The sequence below is a fragment of the Scleropages formosus genome, chromosome 1 (assembly GCF_900964775.1).
Source record: "Scleropages formosus chromosome 1, fSclFor1.1, whole genome shotgun sequence".
NCBI classification, from domain to species: Eukaryota; Metazoa; Chordata; class Actinopteri; order Osteoglossiformes; family Osteoglossidae; genus Scleropages; species Scleropages formosus.
In genome coordinates, this window is record NC_041806.1 from 51,988,175 (window position 1) to 52,005,949 (window position 17,775).

Consider the following 17,775-nt stretch of genomic DNA (forward strand, 5'->3'; position numbering starts at 1 on the left):
CAACTGCTCCCCAAGAATCTCCCCAGAGCAATTGAAGCGCCATCACTGAATCCAAAGAGTCATCAGTTGGCAAGAATTGCTTCTCTCTTACCTTAACAAACAAAAACAAAGCCATTTAGGGATCATTTCAACAAGATATAACTTTTGTTTTTTGCATCATCTCATTCTGGAATTCCTGTCTGAGTAACAGACCTGTGTGCTGGAGTAAAATATGTTTGTTACCACAGTGTCTGCTCATAAATCAGTTTTCATTGAAGATGATGCACAGAATTTACCCAGCAAGTCATTTTGTTCAGAAATTCAAAAAATGTTGACAAAAAACAGCGTATTCTTTGAAGAGCAATCTGAAACTTTTATGCACTTATTCTGACAGTTATTGTATACTGTAATGCTTTGGCAAAAAGTGCAAAATTTCATCAATGTAAATCATCACAAACCATTGTTATTAGTGTTGGAAAGTATCCTGTTTGGGTTCTTTCATTGCTGCAAGGACAATAAACACACAGTGACTGAAGCTGCTTGTCCTGATCAAGGTCGCAAAAAAGAAATATCACATACTATTTCAGATTTATTTTAGCCAGGTTGTAGCAAATGAAACTGCCATTTAAAGATGCACAAACTTTATCACTGTCTGAGTCAGAAGGCTGTGTCCAGATGCCATGGACTATGGATTTCAAAGCTCCTTAAACAAGTTTCTTTTCTATGAAAAAGTCTTTGAGTTTCTTCATCTGCCATATTCCAACTGCAATAAGAATGGCAGTTTGCACCACCGCCCACCACAAAACATTGCCATTAGTTTCTTCACTCATCTGGCGGAAGGCTTCTTCACGCTCCTGGGGAGAAAAGGGCGGTATGGAGTCATTCAAATTGTAGGAAACAATAAATCTGAAAAAAAATACTAAGTTACTTTGGTACAAAACAGCTAGCTAGAAATGTGTTTCCTGCTTGGCTGATCATTGGAGTAACACTCAAGTAAGACACATTTGATGATGAGAAACTTGGACCAAGAAACATCCCACTTCTAACACCATCCTGTGTTTTTATTATGGGCTTCATTTTAAATACACCAACATTAAGAGTCTTGTACTTCTATAAACAGAGCTTTACCTTACTTCTCCACCAACTGACCCATCTGATTTTGATTTTTTCTTTTTTTTTTTGTCATAATTGCAAGTCGCTTGTTACTTTACCCTCTGGAAATCCTGCTGTTTACCGATGTAGTGAATTCTGTCAATAAGATGCTGTAGACTGTACTCCATGGTTTTAACTGTATTTTCAGCCTTGATAGTTCCTGGGTCCAAGGTGTGCTCTCCCATCTGAACATCTAGGTGTAGCCGCTGGAAGTCAGGTGGAAGGTTAGAGGGCTCTTTATTAACTACCAAGTAAGGGCTGTCAAATGATCTTATGAGAAAAGTTTTAAAATTAGGTTAGAAGTAATAGTCACAATGCTTCCAAGAAATTCAAGGAAGGTCATAGTACAAGATGCACCAGCTTGGGTTTCAGGAATTAGAGTTTAGGGGGCATTTCATTGAATATCCCTGAACTGGGTTTGCATTTACAAGGATTAAATCTGGATATCGCTAAACCAGAGTCACTATGAGGTCTTCTTCTCAGTTGTTATTTGGCTCTTGCTGCGTTAATTTTTTGGCCTCCGTTAGCCCTTCTTTGCTAGTTTCACTTGTTTTAATCTCAGTGATCATGACTGCTGTCTGGACTGTCCAAGCCATGTCAGCTTGTTTGGTGAGCCTGAATTCATTTAGATTGTTTTCATTGATTTCTTTTGTGTTCACAATTTTTTTCATTTAAAAATTGAATTAATACATTTACATTATCATATGCATGTGAGGATGTATGCTTTTTCTGTGAGTGTTTCTTAACATGCTCTATTGAGTCTGTGCATATTTAACATCAATCACATGTGTGCAAGTTATTTGGGGAAATGCTCTGCCATTTCGGTTTTAATCAGCTACCACTTTATTGTGGCATTCAGTTTATTCATGTATCTTCTTTGGAGATATTTCTTTCAATATCAGTAATCTGGAGACACCTTGATTCAAATTCATTATTGTCCATAATGTAGTTTTCATTTTAAAATTATTATTATTGTTAGTTCATTAACATCAGTGCAGATTTGTACGTGTATATAAAGAACAGAAGATAGCAGCGGGGAGAGATGCAGCAGTCCAAAATGACAGTAACATCAAGAAGGAAGAGTATGAGAAGCTGGAGAAGTTCCAGGGGCTTTTGGCAGAACTGGAACAGATGTGGAAGGTGAAAGACAAAGTAGTCCCAGTGGTGGTGGGAGCCCTTGGGGCAGTGACACCCAACTTCGGAAAGTGGCTCCAACAGATCCCAGGAACAACACCGGAGCTCTCAGTCCAGAAAAGCACAATTCTAGAAAAAGCAAAGAAACTGTGCAGAACCCTCAACCTCCCAGGCCTCCGGTTGAGGATCCGAGATTGAGAAGGGGTAAGTGTGTGCGTGTGTGTGTGTGTGTGTGTGTGTGTGTGTGCGTGCGTGCGTGCGTGTTCTGATTGTTTTAGCACAGTCTTTCTTACCATTCTGTTTCCGGCAACAGCAGAAAACTTTGTGGAGTGGGTCTGCATGCATAGGAAGTGCTGGCCAGATGAGTGTGAGGTAAAGGTGAACTTTCCCTGGCTCCCATACCGTTTAGACATCAAGATCTGCAATCAGGGTGGAGAAGTATATTGTGTACTTTATTAGTACAGTAGGTGGCATAGTGGTTAGAGCTGACACCCAACAGCTGAAGGACCAAGGTTCGGAATCCGAATGCCGTTTAACTAGGTGCTGATCCTGACTTGCTAGAGTAAAAATAATCCTGCTGTGTAAATAGGTAAATCACCACATGTAGTTTAATACTGTAAGTCACTTTGGAGAAAAGTGCCAGCTAAATAAGTAAATAGTCACATGTCAGCAGCTATTCAACAAGCAGGAAGGAGGAAATATTGCAGGTGATGAAGATGAGCAGGTTCCATACCTACCTGATGGTTTGGGTCTCTCACAGCCACAGTTAGGCCCAGGCGGGGGGAGTTGTCTTTTTCCCTATTGTCCCAGTTCTCCAGCAAAAAATAACCTGCACAACAGAAAGATATCCTACACAAAGACTGAGCAGAGTAATTTAGAGTAATTTAATTTAATTTGCATTTGGCAAGACAATTTCTAGTATTGATTGTATGGACATTACTTGTGGTTTCTAATTAAAATTTAATTAAAAAGTTATTTAATAGATTCTGTCAACTTAAATCTGACTTGAAACTGATTAATTTATTCTGCACCTTTGGATTATAATGGCTTCATTTGTTCAGAATACTGAAGTAATATCCAGAGGGTTCAGTTTCCTTCTTTAAGACCAAGTGCTCCACCTTTATTCAGCAGATGCTTTTCTCCAAAGCAACTTCCAACAAACTCTATATAGTGTTATCAGCCCACAGACATTATTCACTGCAGTGACTTACTCTGGGTTACTCATCCACACGTCAATGGAACACACTTTCTCTGTCACTCACACACTATGAGTGAACGTGAACAGCATGTCTTTGGACTGTGGGAGGAAACCAGAGCGCCCAGAGAACATGCAAACTCCACACAGACCGAGCAGGGATCAAACCCATGTCCTCTTGCACCACCCAGGCGCTGTGAGACAGCAGCACTACTTGCCGGGCCACCCACAGTGCGAGGGGGTGTGGGCACGAGCCAGGTTCGTAAAGAAGCAAACTCACCTGTAACAAGGGTGTCCTGTGGAATTTCCTCGATGATGCACTTCTCCTGCTCTCCAAGGTCAAAGTACATCCCAGAAACCACAGACAGGCAGCACAATACAAGCCACACAATTCTGATAATTTCCATTTCTGTCACTCCGCTGTGCATTGAGAGAAGAATGTGAATGCAGTGTGGTTCCGGTAGAGAACAAGATCCTTTGCTGTGAGAAGTTTACAGCTGGTGCTCCTTGTTTAAATACTCCGCTACTTGTGTGACTGAACTTAGGGGAAAAGAAAAATTCAGATAAGCCTCTTCGGAGAAGGTCACACTGAATGACAAAGAAGGAGAAAGAAAATGGATCACTTATTAACAGCTACATGTGTCACTTATTTCCCGCCAGAATGAAGCTCCACAACTACGTTTATTCTTGTTATTAGTGAAGTACAGTGCTCCAAAGGCCATCAGTCTATTATTGTAAATATTGTTATTACATTTGCAACCCTGATGTTTCTTGGGGGAGTCCATAAAGCAAAGTAGGCCTTTCTGAAAAGTCCTTTATGGCTTTGAATAAAAATAACCCCCAAAAAGGCCACCGTGTTGTTTTAAAATTGTTTTGGTTCTGGCTCTGTTGTGGTGGAACGACCTCCCCCTTTCACTCAGAACTGCTGAATCCCTGTCCACATTTAAAAAGGGTCTTAAAACTCATCTCTCAAAGACTCGCTTTGCCCATCATCTCTTAAGTTCATGTAAGGTGTAGATGTTCATGCTCTATAACTTTAAGATGATGCTGGATAAACCTTCACACAGCTACTCCTGAAATGTCACCTAAATGTTTATACGTATCTCAAAGTAAAAATAAGATTACTAGGAAGGTGATCAGGAATCGTGGATATTCTGATGAAGTTTTATGCAGCTACTCGTGTGATGAACATTGGTTCATATGGTGGAAAGAAACAAACTAACTGCACTTAAGAATCACACGTCTGCATCTAAGTATCTGTTCTTGCTAATGTAATGAACGCATTGTATTTTCTATGAGAAAAGTGTCTGCTAAATGAATACATGTACCTGTAAAATACATGTGTGTTTTATTTTCTGATAAAATAGGCTCACATTTATTTTACCACACTATTGTAATTCATAACAGCTGTTAGCTTCTGTTTCTTTCTGTGTTTTATCAATACTTTTCCATGAATAATAGGATGTTCAGACATTAATACATTACATAACTTTGAGACGTGTGTGTGTGTGTGACACTTGTCATCTACAGCACAACAGAAGGGAAGGAACACACATATCTAACACTTGGAAAGCGCCCCTGTAATTGGTAATTATGGCCCAAAATTAGTTTGATTTATTTTACATCACTGTATTAAGCATAGACTTTTGACTGATGAAAATGAATTATTTGTGTTAGTCAATGCTTTTTCTGTTAATTTGAAAAGGCCGTTCTGATTTATCTTTGATTTTCACCTTATATGTTGTAATATTTCATTGTGCTTATACTGTTTTTAGCTTTTTTTAATATTCTTGTGACTTATTCATATTTGCTTGCTGTACAAGTTTGCATTTTCTCTATATAAACAAATTTTTATAACTTTTTATGTAATTATTTATATTTATATAGCACTTTCTGCACCCATCTGCTTTTGGTCCTTTTCACATATTCATGTATGACTCAAAACTTAAAACTCAACCTCATGTTTAAAATTTATTTTGGTTTAATCATTGTACATGTGGTAGGAAGAAAAGAGTCAGTTCGGCAAGACAGTCAGATTGCAGAAAAGTCCATTTATTCGTGCGCGCACACGGGTGAGCCTCCCAGAGACAGTCACACCGGGACAAGCAGAATACAGATATTCATACAGTCTAGGGTGGGGTTAGTAAATTTCCGCTAATATAACTGTCAGTTCAGCCTTGTGCCTTGTTCTTCTTGTAGACGCGTGGGTAGGCTGACTCCGTTATTAGTGTGGCCTTGCATCTTCAACACTGGGTGTATTGCATATTCTTGCAAGCAATTATTATACGCAATCCCTTCTCCATACTTTAAAGGTGAATAAAGAACCTTACAGAAAGTAAAATGAACAAGTGATGAAATTTTCTCTCACATACACTTATTTTAACCACTGATTTCACACCAGAGTTACATTTTATTGTAAGAAGCATCATCACATAAGTGTTAAACATTTCGTGGTTCTATTATAATATAATTGTTCAGCCACTTTAAAATGTATTATGTTTCTAAATGACGGAGAGTTGGGTGGGAACCAGTTGGAAAACATTTCACTGGCCATCGCACCTACAGTTCAGTGTCATACATGAAGTGTCATGATCTACTTAAAAGCATAGGGTGACTCAGCTGTTACTGGCTTTTGGAAATTGTAAAATCCAGAATTTGGATATTTTGGAAATTGTTGAAAAATGGGGTAAAAAAGATATTTAGTAAAATATTAACTTTTTTTTAACGTATAAAATGTTTTTATTTTCAGTTTTAGATCAACCTAAATGAGAAGGCAAAGTTATGGTAAGAGCAGGAGCCATTGGCACCACATGGTTACCTGTTCATCAGCAAATTACATCGTTTTTATGTGAATCTGAATATGCACAGGTAGACACAAACGCAGCCATTCAAACCCTGGAGCAGGTAAGCAGGTCTGCACTTCAAAATGCGAGCACAATGACAACTCCAGTCCTGACTTTTCCGGAAGGTTCAACGTCTGCTGTGATCTCCCTGTTCAGCCACTAGATGGAAACAACTTGATTTGCATTAGTTTATTTCACACTTTTCTCATAGAATCTCACAGTTTCAAGCCCCGTGTAATGATTTACCCGTTTATACAGCAAGGTAATTTTTACTGTGTCCATTCGGGGTAAGCAATGTAAGTCATCGGTAGTACAGCACAAGGTGGGATTCAAACCCAGGTCCTTCGAGGGTGATGCACGGCTCTAAATCCCACTGCCGAACATGTAAGAGCTGTGTTTAGAGCAGAGAAAACGCCAAGAATAGTTTTCCAAAGGTCGAATTTACCTCCGAGAGGTCGTGTCTGGAAAATCCTGGTTTCAATCTATGAAGGACAGCAGTGCTGAGAGCTGCCACCTTCGTACCTGAAGGAGTAGGTTCGCATCCCACCTCCAGCTGAAGTACCCTTGAGCAATTTACTTACCCTAAGTCGCTCCAGTAAAAATTACCCAACTGTATAAAAGGGTAAATGACTGTAAGTAGCTTAACGTTGTAAGTCGCTTTGGAGGGACGTGTCAGATAAATGAAAATAGATATAAATATTGGTGACTGTGGAGAAACCATGAAAGAGGTGAGTGTTAAAGCTGCAAAGTGTGCTGAAAGCCAGACACTAACACTAGGTGCATTCCACAAAACTTTCGCAGCAGCTGAAAAGTCTGTAGGACGTGTCCTTTATATACCCACAGTGCAGTAAAAGGGTTTTTTTTTAGCCCGTGTTTAATTTTCACTGTTCATGCAGCTTTTCACGTGAAATATGATTGGATCTTTTCATCGCTTCTAGTGTGTATGAGAGGAGAAAGCGACAGCAGTACTGCTTTTTTACGTCCTTTCCAGGGTGTGGAAGATGATGTGATGACGTGTGCAGTCACAGGCGTGAAAAAGCAAGGAATTGGTCCATTACGGTCAATTACTGGTTGTGTCACGTTTAGCTGCAACGACTGCAACTAAGCATTTTCTGTAGCTGCTGACCAGGGTCTCGCATCACATCCAATTTAATGTCAAAAAATGGAAATAGGGCAAATACTGTTTTCTGCAGCGCTATAGAAGCAGATATGTATAGTATAGCCTCTGTAAAAGAACTTGGGAGAAGCGAAATGAAAGGCGCTACATTTAAAAAAAAACAAGCCCTCATGTTGTTGTTCATTTGTTTTATTTCATAATTTAAAGCTTTTATGAAAACACTTTGATTCCAGACGCCATATACCACTAAGATGCCACTTTTGTGCAGCGCTGTAGTACGTGCCACAAGCCTCCAGCGTGACGGTGCGGGAACTGCCGGTTCGAACCCGGCTCTTTTGCACCCAGCAATGAGAGCAAGCGTTTTCTCGGCCCCACCCATACAAAGTGCGCTGAATGGTGTAGCATCCCCGTCAGAGGGGGCGCACGGTGGCTTGGGGAACCTCTGGGGTGGGAGGGGTAGAGAACGACACCAAAGGAGCGAGGGCACCGCGGCTCCTCCCCCCGCTGTCACACGCAGTTGTCAGGGTCGCAGTTCTTCGTCTCCTCCAGTGGGGGGCAGGCCATCCCATTGTTGGCGGGGTGCATGTGGACGTAACGAGTCCTGTGGCGGACGCCTGGCTCACCGCATTTGCCCTTGCACAGACCCCACGGCGACCACGCCGACACCTCGCAGTCCAGGGGGGTATCTGAAAACACACGATTTTTATTTATGTCGCACTCTTTTCCAAAGTCATTTACAGTGACCAGCTGCTCATAGTGGTTTACCCTTTTATACAGCAGGGTAATTTTTATCAGTTCAGGGTAAGTACCTTGATCGAGGAAGGGTTGGTTCTACAGCAGGGAGCGGGATCCCATCTTGGCTCTTTCGAGAGCCAAGATGGCAGCGCTAACCACTGCGCCCCCTGCTGCCCAGACAATTCTCACACGCTGGAATGGCAGTTCTCCTCGCAAGTGAATCGGAACAGAGTTTTATCGTGTGGATTTAAAAATACCGCATAATGAAGGGAGCTCTTTTTGTAAAGGTTCCGGATTTTTCCGACAAATGGAAACTCTCGGTCGTGGAAGGCGTGCGTTTCCTAACCTGCAGAGCCGTGAGCGCTGAACTGAGCACGACGCACATCTGGAGCTAATTGACTTTTTTCTTTTGACGCAACACCAATTACGTGGAAACGGGGGGTGAGAAGCACCGCTGTTCCGCAAACTCAGATTGCTTGCTTGCGTTTTCGCTGTATGACCGCACCATTCGCTCGGTTCACGGTTTATTACTTTTTGCCAAAACACCACTGATGCACATTTGTATTATACGGTGAGCTTTATGCACAAAGTTATTCGGGCTCCTTAGAAATCTCCGGAATCCGGTGTCATGCGAAGCGCAGCTGGTTTCAGCTGCGCGCTTGGTCGTTCATGTTTGCTTTTTCGTCTGGCGGGGTCAAGCACACCCCGCGCTCCCGCCGAACACGGACTGCGAGAAACACAGATGTTTATTCTAGACCGGCCCCTTCCAAGGAGCTGGGGAAACACTGAGACGGAACACGGAAATAAAAGCGGAGCTGCGTTTTCCATCAGGCCTCGACCTCCTTACAAACAGCACGAAGAGCTGAGTAGCAAGAAGTGACGGACGTCTCTATTATCTTGTTTGGATTTGTTTATCGGTTGCCATGGGGACGTGGCTGAACCCTGCGGTCAGAGACCAGGCGATGCGGGGCCATGTGGCGACAGCAGGCCTGCCCGTCTCCATGTGGGTGGAGCCACTGTCCGAGGAAAAAGGACTCGGAACAGCACCGCGGTAACAGAGTCCCTTTTACCCGTAGTACAGCAGAGAAGCAGTTAGCGAGGACCACCCACATTTTACACGCTGCTTATCTTAAAGTTCGTAGCTGCATGGTAGTTAATGATATAATACCAGCTTATGTGGCGCAACGGCTGCGTGTTTGCAAATGTTCAGCATTCATCTCCATAATTATGTGACAATGAGTGGTCCCTGTACAAACAGAGGAGTCTGAGACAATGACTCGCCACGATGGCTACCTCGCCGGTCTGTTGGGGACGAGTTCGTTATTATGATGGTATATTTTTGAAAACCTTTCTTTTGGAGCACCTTTGGTACTGTTGATTTTTAACTCTTTTTTCCCCCAAACTGGTACCCAACGATAGAGGAGGCGTGGTGATGCAGTGGGTTGGACCGGGTCCTGCTCTCCGGTGGGTCTGGGGTTCGAGTCCCGCTTGGGGTGCCTTGCGGTGGACTGGTGTCCCGTCCTGGGTGTGTCCCCTCCCCCTCCGGCCTTACGCCCTGTGTTACCGGGTAGGCTCTGGTTCCCTGCGACCCCGTATGGAACAAGCGGTTCCAAAAGTGTGTGTGTGGTACCCAACGCCTTTATCGACCTTTCAAAAGATGGGTGACAACTGATGGACAGGTCTTTGGAATGCATATGGTCCAGTGCAGCACATGGGGGGGAGTGTGTTGGCCCAAACACACCAGTTCCAGTAAACCTATTAGTGATTGTCTATGTAGCCCTCTGACCCCAGCTAGGAGGAGAGGAGAGAGAGAGAGAGAGCGGTACGGATGTGGACTGATGATCCCACGCAGCGCTGTTTCTCCCATCCATGTTCCCCAAACCACATTTCCCCAAGTGTATTCGATTCAATACCCTGAGTCTCCTATCTTGTCTTCTACCGACTACAGGAAACACTACGTTAAGTACAGCAGAGTTACACTCTCCTGCCCACAGTCTTACTGGTGCGGGCGTCTTCCACCTCGTTGCCAACGGGGATCTGGTTGGACTGTGTGGGTTCGACAGGGAGGCTGGACATGTGGTTGCTCTTGATCTTCGTCAGAGTGACCTTGGCAATTGGGGGCAGGTGCTTGAGCCGGGGGTAGTAGAAGGAGTTTGCGGGGTGGCTGGGGGATGACGATGTAATCTGGAGAAGACAAATGGAAATCTCCAACATTGTGGGACCACAATTATGCTCTTTTACATTCATTTTCATTCACTTATTTACTGAAAGTGAATTACAGTGTTGAGCTTCTTACACTTATACTGCTTGATCCATTTTTTACAGCTCACTTATTTTTACTATTGACCAATAAGCACTTTGAACAAAGGTATTAGAGGCCACAAGAGGTCGGATTCAAACCTGGGTCCTTCAAGTGTAAGGTGGCAGCTCTAACTATTACGTGAACTTTCAAAATTTATAGCATAATCATTTAACACATTAAATTATAAACTTCTTATATATACATAATAGATATCTAAAATAGAAATAGTTTAGATACACAGTGGAATCCCACCTCCAGCTGCAGTACCCTTGAGCAAGGTACTTACTGTTACATTTGCATGTATGCATTTATCAGATGCTTTTCCTCCAAAGTGATGTAGGAAAAAAGACACTTAGATACCAGATGTGGGATGCTTAAGTGCAGTTAGTTTGTTTCTTTCCACCATATGAACCAATGTTCATCACACGAGTAGCTGCATAAAACTTCATCAGAATATCCACGATTCCTGATCACCTTCCTAGTAATCTTATTTTTACTTTGAGATACGTATAAACATTTAGGTTACATTTCAGGAGTAGCTGTGTGAAGGTCTATCTGGGCATCATCTTAAAGTTATGTTGCATGAACATTTACACCTTACATGAACTTAAGAGATGATGGGCAAGGCGAGTCTGCAAGAGGTGAGTTTTAAGACCCTTTTTAAATGTGGACAGAGGTTCAGCAGTTCTGAGTGAGAGGGGAAGTGGTTCCACCACAACGGAGCCAGAACTGAGAACCTCCGTGCTTTACTTTTTGTGCTCCGGACCATCAAGCGGGCAGATGTGGAGGAGCACAACGGTCTGGTTGGGGTGTAGCGAATGATCAAGCCTTGTCGATATCTGGGAACAGTTCTATTGATGCATCTGTAGACAATAACCAGGGTCTTAAATTTGATCCAGGCAGCTATGGGAAGCCATTGTAGAGAAATGAATAGTTCTTACCCTCGATAGCTCCAGTAAAAATTACCCAGCTGTATAAATGGGTAAATACTGTAATTGTTAGAAGCTTAATGCTGCAAGTTCCTTTTTTCAGAAAGCTGTCATTAATAAATGTAAATGAATATATTAATAAATACATGTAAATGTTTGTGTTTTTACATTTACATGTTTTTTTTTTCCAAATCAACTTGTGCCATTGAGCTTCTGACAATTACAGTATTTACCGATTAATACAGGACTGTAATTATTTATATTTATACGCTGCATATAGCCAGCAGCCTATCACTCAACTGATCCTGGGCGCTTTAAATGCTCTTTCTCAGCAGGCCTGACCTACTGTGGTACCTCATTGTTCTACCGGTGCTTGAACTGCAGTCAGGATAAAATGGAAAAATACCACGAGCGGGTGAAGATTTTTACCTCGGTGACTTTCTCCTGAGGAATGGTCTCGAAGTTGGGCGAGGAGAAGGTGAAGCCGCTGTCAGTGCCGGCGTCATAAGGGTAAAGGTCCAGTGTGATGTTGTCCTTCCATTGGTCTCGCTCACACAGGTTCAGACTGTCCACCCCGACAAACCAGTCAGGGCTCGGCACGATGCGCATGATGAAGGAGAGCTGCAGAAGGCAAGGGCACGAGGCCTGGAGTGTGAAGCTCACTCGGGTTCAGATAAAGAATACGGCTGCTACGGATGAACAGGTGTGAGGAGGAGACGTGCATGTGCAATGTACATAGCGAGCATCTCAACGCACACCTGCTGCACCTCATGGGTGACGTTACAGGTAACAGGTCATTTGGAACCGTAAGCAAAGTGCACTTGGGTTACACAGCTGTCGTTCATTCTGCAATGTTTCACAAGTTAAATAACAGCAGTCTTTGTTTCATACACTAGTTAAACACCGGTGCTTTTGAAGGAGCATCACGCACACATCAACTTTCAAAGTTAATTCATTACGATCCTATATTGAGAGAGTTGTAGATGAATGAAAGACTGTGATTTATCCAAATAATTGCAAAATGCTAGACAGCTTGATATGATACTGAAACATGGTAGCTTATAGTTTTAAGCTACTTACTCTGATTTACTCATTTACAGAGTAGGGTCATCAGGAGGCAGGATGTGAACCTGGGTCCACTGAGTCCAAAGGCAGTAGCTCTAACCACTACGCCCCCTGCTGCCCCCCAAGTGCAGCTCTCCAACTACTATTGTACGTTTGTACTGTATGTCCAGAAACTTACAAAGGAGTGTCTTGCAAAGAGCTCAAACTCAGTGGAGGTTTGGCCCGTTCCCTCCGCCACAGCAGGGGCCGAGAAGACCCCGTAGACGCTCTGGATGCGCTCCCCGGCTGCCTCCACCTCCTTCATTAGGGTCCAGGCCTCTCCCTTCTCGGAAAACTCCCGCACCCCATTGCTCGCGTACTCGTTCCTTTGCCACAGGTGGTAGTCGGAGCTGTGAGACACACCTGGAAAAGTACATTTACATTTATTTATTTCTCTCACTTACAAATTGAAGCTACTTACACTGATTTAATCTTTGATACAGAGGAGATGGGTTATTTTTTCAGCATCTTTTCAGGGTAAGTACCTTGATCGAGGGTACTACAGCAGGAGGTGGGATTCAACCCCGGGTTTTTGAGTGGAGGACCTTGGTGGCCCTATTTTTGCAGTATTCATTGAACACTGTGTCATTATTTATGTATTATGGGGAAGGCTGATAGTCCAGTGGTTGCAGGTTAAATTGTTCCAGTAAAATTAGCCAGCAGTATAAATGGGTAGATAACTGTAAGTGGCTTTAGAGAAAAGTGTCAGTTAAATCAGTAAATGTTATTTATCATTCATTATCAGTCATTTGCTCTGCATATGCTATCAAGGGAGTTTTTTCTTTGCAAATGTCGTGTTAGATTTAAACCATAAAGCCACACCTCGCACTGTCTGATCACACCAGTCGAAAACCTTCACCGGCTGGCCGACAAGCATTAATTCAGAACTCGTGTTGCAAGGAAGATGAAGATATGAAATATTCAGGATTCGAACCTCTACATGTGGAGGTCAAGGGCGAGACTCACCAATGAGCGGCGACCACTGTGCGGGGGGTCTGTACAAGGGGTAGTGTTTAGGGAAGGCGGCCTTGCTCCACTTGCCCTTGAACGTCAAGCTGTATTTGGCGCGGGCGTCACCCGAGCACACGGGGTCGAGGTCAAGGGGGGCGGCGTGGACCCCCCAGAGCAGGGTCAGCGCTGCCCACCAGCATGCCGGGCCCCTCACGCAAATGAACGTCACCTTCTCCATGCCTGAGCCTGTGGAGGCGAGAGGAGAGGCTGCTTCAGCTGTACTGCAGGGTACATGGCTGTGGACCCCAGAGCATCGGGGGCTTTAGGATTAAGGTTAGGGCTGCGTACGAATCAGTGATCAGAGAGTTGCTCGTCTCCATGGCATAACTCCAGATGTATTGGCTCATTAAATATATCTACTTATTGTGCAGTTTCCTCCAGGAATCAATAAAGCATTAAAGTCTCTATCTATCTATCTATCTATCTATCTATCTATCTATCTATCTATCTATGCATATATGAACGTATGTAGGTATGTTTCTACGTTTAGAACTCAACAAAATCAAATCCTTTCTAAACTGTTGTAATTTAGAATCCAGTGAACACAAGTGAATAAAACCCTTCATCGAAAACCTAAAAAGCGAAATGGTTAATATTGTTACATTACATGCGTACCAGAATTTCTTTGGCTTCTTAACGATTTTCCGCGAAACATTTTTTAAGTCAGAAGTTCCGAGCAGAGGAGGTGCCCAAGGACCCACTGCTATGAACTGCCACATATTTGAACCCCAGACCCCAAGGTGTCAAAGGTGCTCAGACGAGTACTGTAGTCCTGCCCACCCCTGCAGCTGCCGTCAAACCAAAGCACATCATGAACACACGGGACCCACAAGCCTTTGTGCAACAACTCGTGCAGGATCACAGTAAAGGAGCATTTCTGGGTCGTAGCTCTCAGAACGTTTTTGGACAAGGCACCGAGATATGAGTAAGAAATTACTGCCCGTAAAAGAGTGAACTACAGCAAAATGTGTCACAGCTCACAGTAGTTTCATGCAAGGGAGAAATCTGGTGATGAAGGAGGGAGTTCGAGGCGCATACTCACTGGGCGTGCAGACGGGGAGCCGGTCACCCGGGCCTGCGATGCAGAAGGGAGCGACTGCGCGCTCCCGCAGCCGGGGACGGCTATTTATGCACTCGGGGCTCCCTGAACGCGGACGGCCCTGTTCACCTCTTGACCCCCCGGCTGCGAGAGCTCTCTCGTAGCTCCTGCCATTCTGCCGGGAGGGGGGAGAGCTTCTGCCGAAAAAGAGGAGGGTACCGCCTGCCCAGCCGCCGCCACCGCGGCTGCTCATTGGCCCTCTGTTTTACGAGAGTCTGGCATCCTGGCACGCCGCGTGACACCATGTCGACAGCCAGGGTCTCATTTCAGCCGCACACTAAACGCTTCAGCCTGTTTCTCTAATGGCTTCCACATGGTCACGTTTCAGCCCGAGCCGCGCTCCCCACGGCGCTCCTCACGGCGCTCCCCCGGCGTCCACTCGCTCCGCAGGCCCGCGCTCACGCATCTACCCAGGATACTCGTGTTTTGTGTACACTGGTGTGCTGAAAAACAAGTCCTATCCCCGTAGATCTGAACAGTGAGGAAATGCAGATAGAAACCTTGAACAGTAAATAATTTGTTTGTGTGTATGTTGTCATAATGACAGCGTACACTGGTTCCTGGCATTGTGAACACTCAAGGGACAAATTTTCAAATATGTGAACATTTACTGAAAAATGTACTTATTTTTCATTGTATTTTGTTTTATTTACATTTTTAAAAATATTTTTCATTTACATATTGTCTCTCTCTCTATATATATAAAGTTTTAATATGTCTTACAGAAAAAGGAAAAGCAACCTGCAGTTCCAGGTCCAACCCTTAGTGGGCAGTAAAACTCCCAAACACAGTGGTACCTGATTAATTGCACAATGTTTACAGCTCTTGTCTGGTGTTCCTGAGTGTTGGGGATCAAAACAAAATGACAAATGTTGCACAAGTTCATTTGATGAACTGGTCAGCAGCTGGGGTTGACAAGGTGTTTTCAGAAAGCAGGTATTTTTATTTTCAGTCAGTTTAATTTAGCTTTCATTTTAATGAAGTTAATTTAAAAAATGTTACAAAGTCTCCCTCCTTCCTGCACGATGGCAGGAATTAAAGAAAGGACATCTGTTTTACAAAGTCTTATTGTTTATTACAGCTATATCCAAGATTCTCCAACCTGTGAAATGAGGAATATATTATTAAGCTTTTATTAGCTGTGTAGGTAATACGGTCAAAAGAGACCAGGTCAACAATATGGATTGAACAGGAAGTGGTAGATATTTTTCTCTGATTTAATTTTTTTTAGTCAATTTAAATGAGCTGTAATGTAGGTAGAAGTTAATAAAAAGTAATACAACCATTTTTATTCACGAGATATTTGTCAGTTTTTCCACAGAACAGAAGTCATGAAAAAAATGAAATCAATAAAATCACATCAAACCTGTAGTATGTAGCTCTGAGTGTATCACAGCGGTCACAATCAGAAAATGGAAAAAAAAAAAAAAATTACCCAGTTGTATAAACTGGGAAATCAGTGCAAGTAGCTCAACATAACAAATCACTATGGAAAAACATGCCAGATAAATGAATAGATGTAAAGCAAATTTTTGGTCACTGTTGTGTTCATAAGGTCAGAAGCCAGTGTTCTTGCACTTTATGTACGTTTTGACAAAATTCACTTTGTTATCGTTGTCTTCAGAGTATGTGGTAGTTGTTGTGTAATGAGGAAAAGACGATATTTAAATCTCTGCCTATCAGCTATTGAAGTTTCTGAATGTTGAAAATTTAACAGGAAATAAATAGCTTAATTCCCCTACTTCAGGTCTTTAATGAAAATCATATAACTTTTCAAAAACAATGCTTCTACCTGCTTCTAGAGAAAAGCTGTTTCTCTTGTTTTTATGATTACAGGAGCTTTTTTTTATTGTCTTGAAAATTATATGACTGTTAAAAGTAATAAATGATAAACTGTCACTGCTTTTGAGGGATCCATCCATCCATCCATCCATCCATCCATCCATTTTCGACTGTTGTTTATCCAGCAGGGGTCATGGTGACAAATTATCTGTCTGTATTTGTATCCATGTTAAATACGGGGTATTTGTTATTAGTTACCATGGATAAGGGAATCTGCTGAAAGATTTACTGAACATAAACTTCTGAAACAACACCAGATGTCCCGTCATAAGAGGTGGAAAACATTACCATTTGTCTACAACAGAAATTGCCAACACATGCAAATTTGTAGTAGATATAACAACTGGGAACGTAGGTCATTTAAGGGCATCGGACGACCGCAGGGCTCAAAGAGTAAAATTGTCTGCGTTGCCTTTCTTAGCGTTATAGCAGAACCGGAGCTGAAAATGAATTTCACAGAATTCCCTGCAAAAGCAGCAACAAACAGTCTCAGCAAGTGAACCGGCGGAAAGAGGAAAAGTAAAACAGAAAACACCGACAATCAGAATTTCACAATCAGAGGAGAGCCGATGAACTTGTTCCAACAGCTGACACTAAATCAGCTGAAACAGAACTGGTGCCCCTACAGGAACCAATATGTGGGATCTAAACACCCTAGAGTGAATTATTGGTTATAAACGTAATTACATATATTACATAAAGGTGGCAGCGATCAGCGCTGCTGTCTCACAGTGCGTGAGTGGTGCGAGAGGATGTGGGTTCGATCCTCGCTCAGTCTATGTGGAGTTTGCATGCTCTCTCCGTGTCTGAGTGGGTTTCCTCCGGGTGCTCTGGTTTCCTCCCACAGTCCGAAGACATGCTGTTCAGGTTCGCCCATAGTGTGTGAGTGACAGAGAGAGTGTGTGTGTTCCACTGATGTGTGGATGAGTGAGCCAGTGTAAGTAGTGTATCTAGCAGTGTAAATTACCCTGGTGAATAAGGTGTGTGGGCTGACAGTAGCACTACATAGAGTTCATTGAAAGTCGCTTTGGAGAAAAGTGTCTGATAAATAAACGTAAACGTAAATTTTACTCGTGAACAGTAAAACTCACACACAAAATGTCTACGACTGCTTTTCCCAGCAAACTGGAGCCTAACCCGGCAACACAGGGCGTAAGGCTGGAGGGGGAGGGGGAGGGGACACACCCCAGACAGGACATCAGTCCACCGCAAGGCACTTCAAGCACGACTCGAACCCCAGACCCATCCTACAGCAGGCCCTGGTCAAACCTGCTGTGCCACCACACCCCTTGCCCAAGCACCACCTGAATTTAATCAAAAAAGTCATTAAAAA

The 17,775-nt window shown here is 43.1% G+C and overlaps 2 protein-coding genes across 2 annotated transcripts; both read right to left on the reverse strand.

Moving 5' to 3' along the window:
* Positions 1 to 683: 683 nt before the first annotated feature.
* LOC108921008 (transmembrane emp24 domain-containing protein 11) lies at positions 684 to 3,867 on the reverse strand. The gene is made up of 5 exons (XM_018730200.2): positions 3,741 to 3,867; positions 3,003 to 3,094; positions 2,559 to 2,684; positions 1,191 to 1,337; positions 684 to 833 (listed from the first exon to the last, which is right to left on the reverse strand). The coding sequence occupies exons 1-5, from the start codon at positions 3,865 to 3,867 to the stop codon at positions 684 to 686; spliced, it is 642 nt and encodes a 213-aa protein (XP_018585716.2).
* A 3,730-nt stretch (positions 3,868 to 7,597) lies between these two features.
* spon2b (spondin 2b, extracellular matrix protein) lies at positions 7,598 to 14,808 on the reverse strand. The gene is made up of 6 exons (XM_018729079.2): positions 14,544 to 14,808; positions 13,457 to 13,687; positions 12,630 to 12,853; positions 11,816 to 12,007; positions 10,156 to 10,339; positions 7,598 to 8,106 (listed from the first exon to the last, which is right to left on the reverse strand). The coding sequence occupies exons 1-6, from the start codon at positions 14,791 to 14,793 to the stop codon at positions 7,928 to 7,930; spliced, it is 1,260 nt and encodes a 419-aa protein (XP_018584595.1). The 5' UTR covers positions 14,794 to 14,808; the 3' UTR covers positions 7,598 to 7,927.
* Positions 14,809 to 17,775: the final 2,967 nt, after the last annotated feature.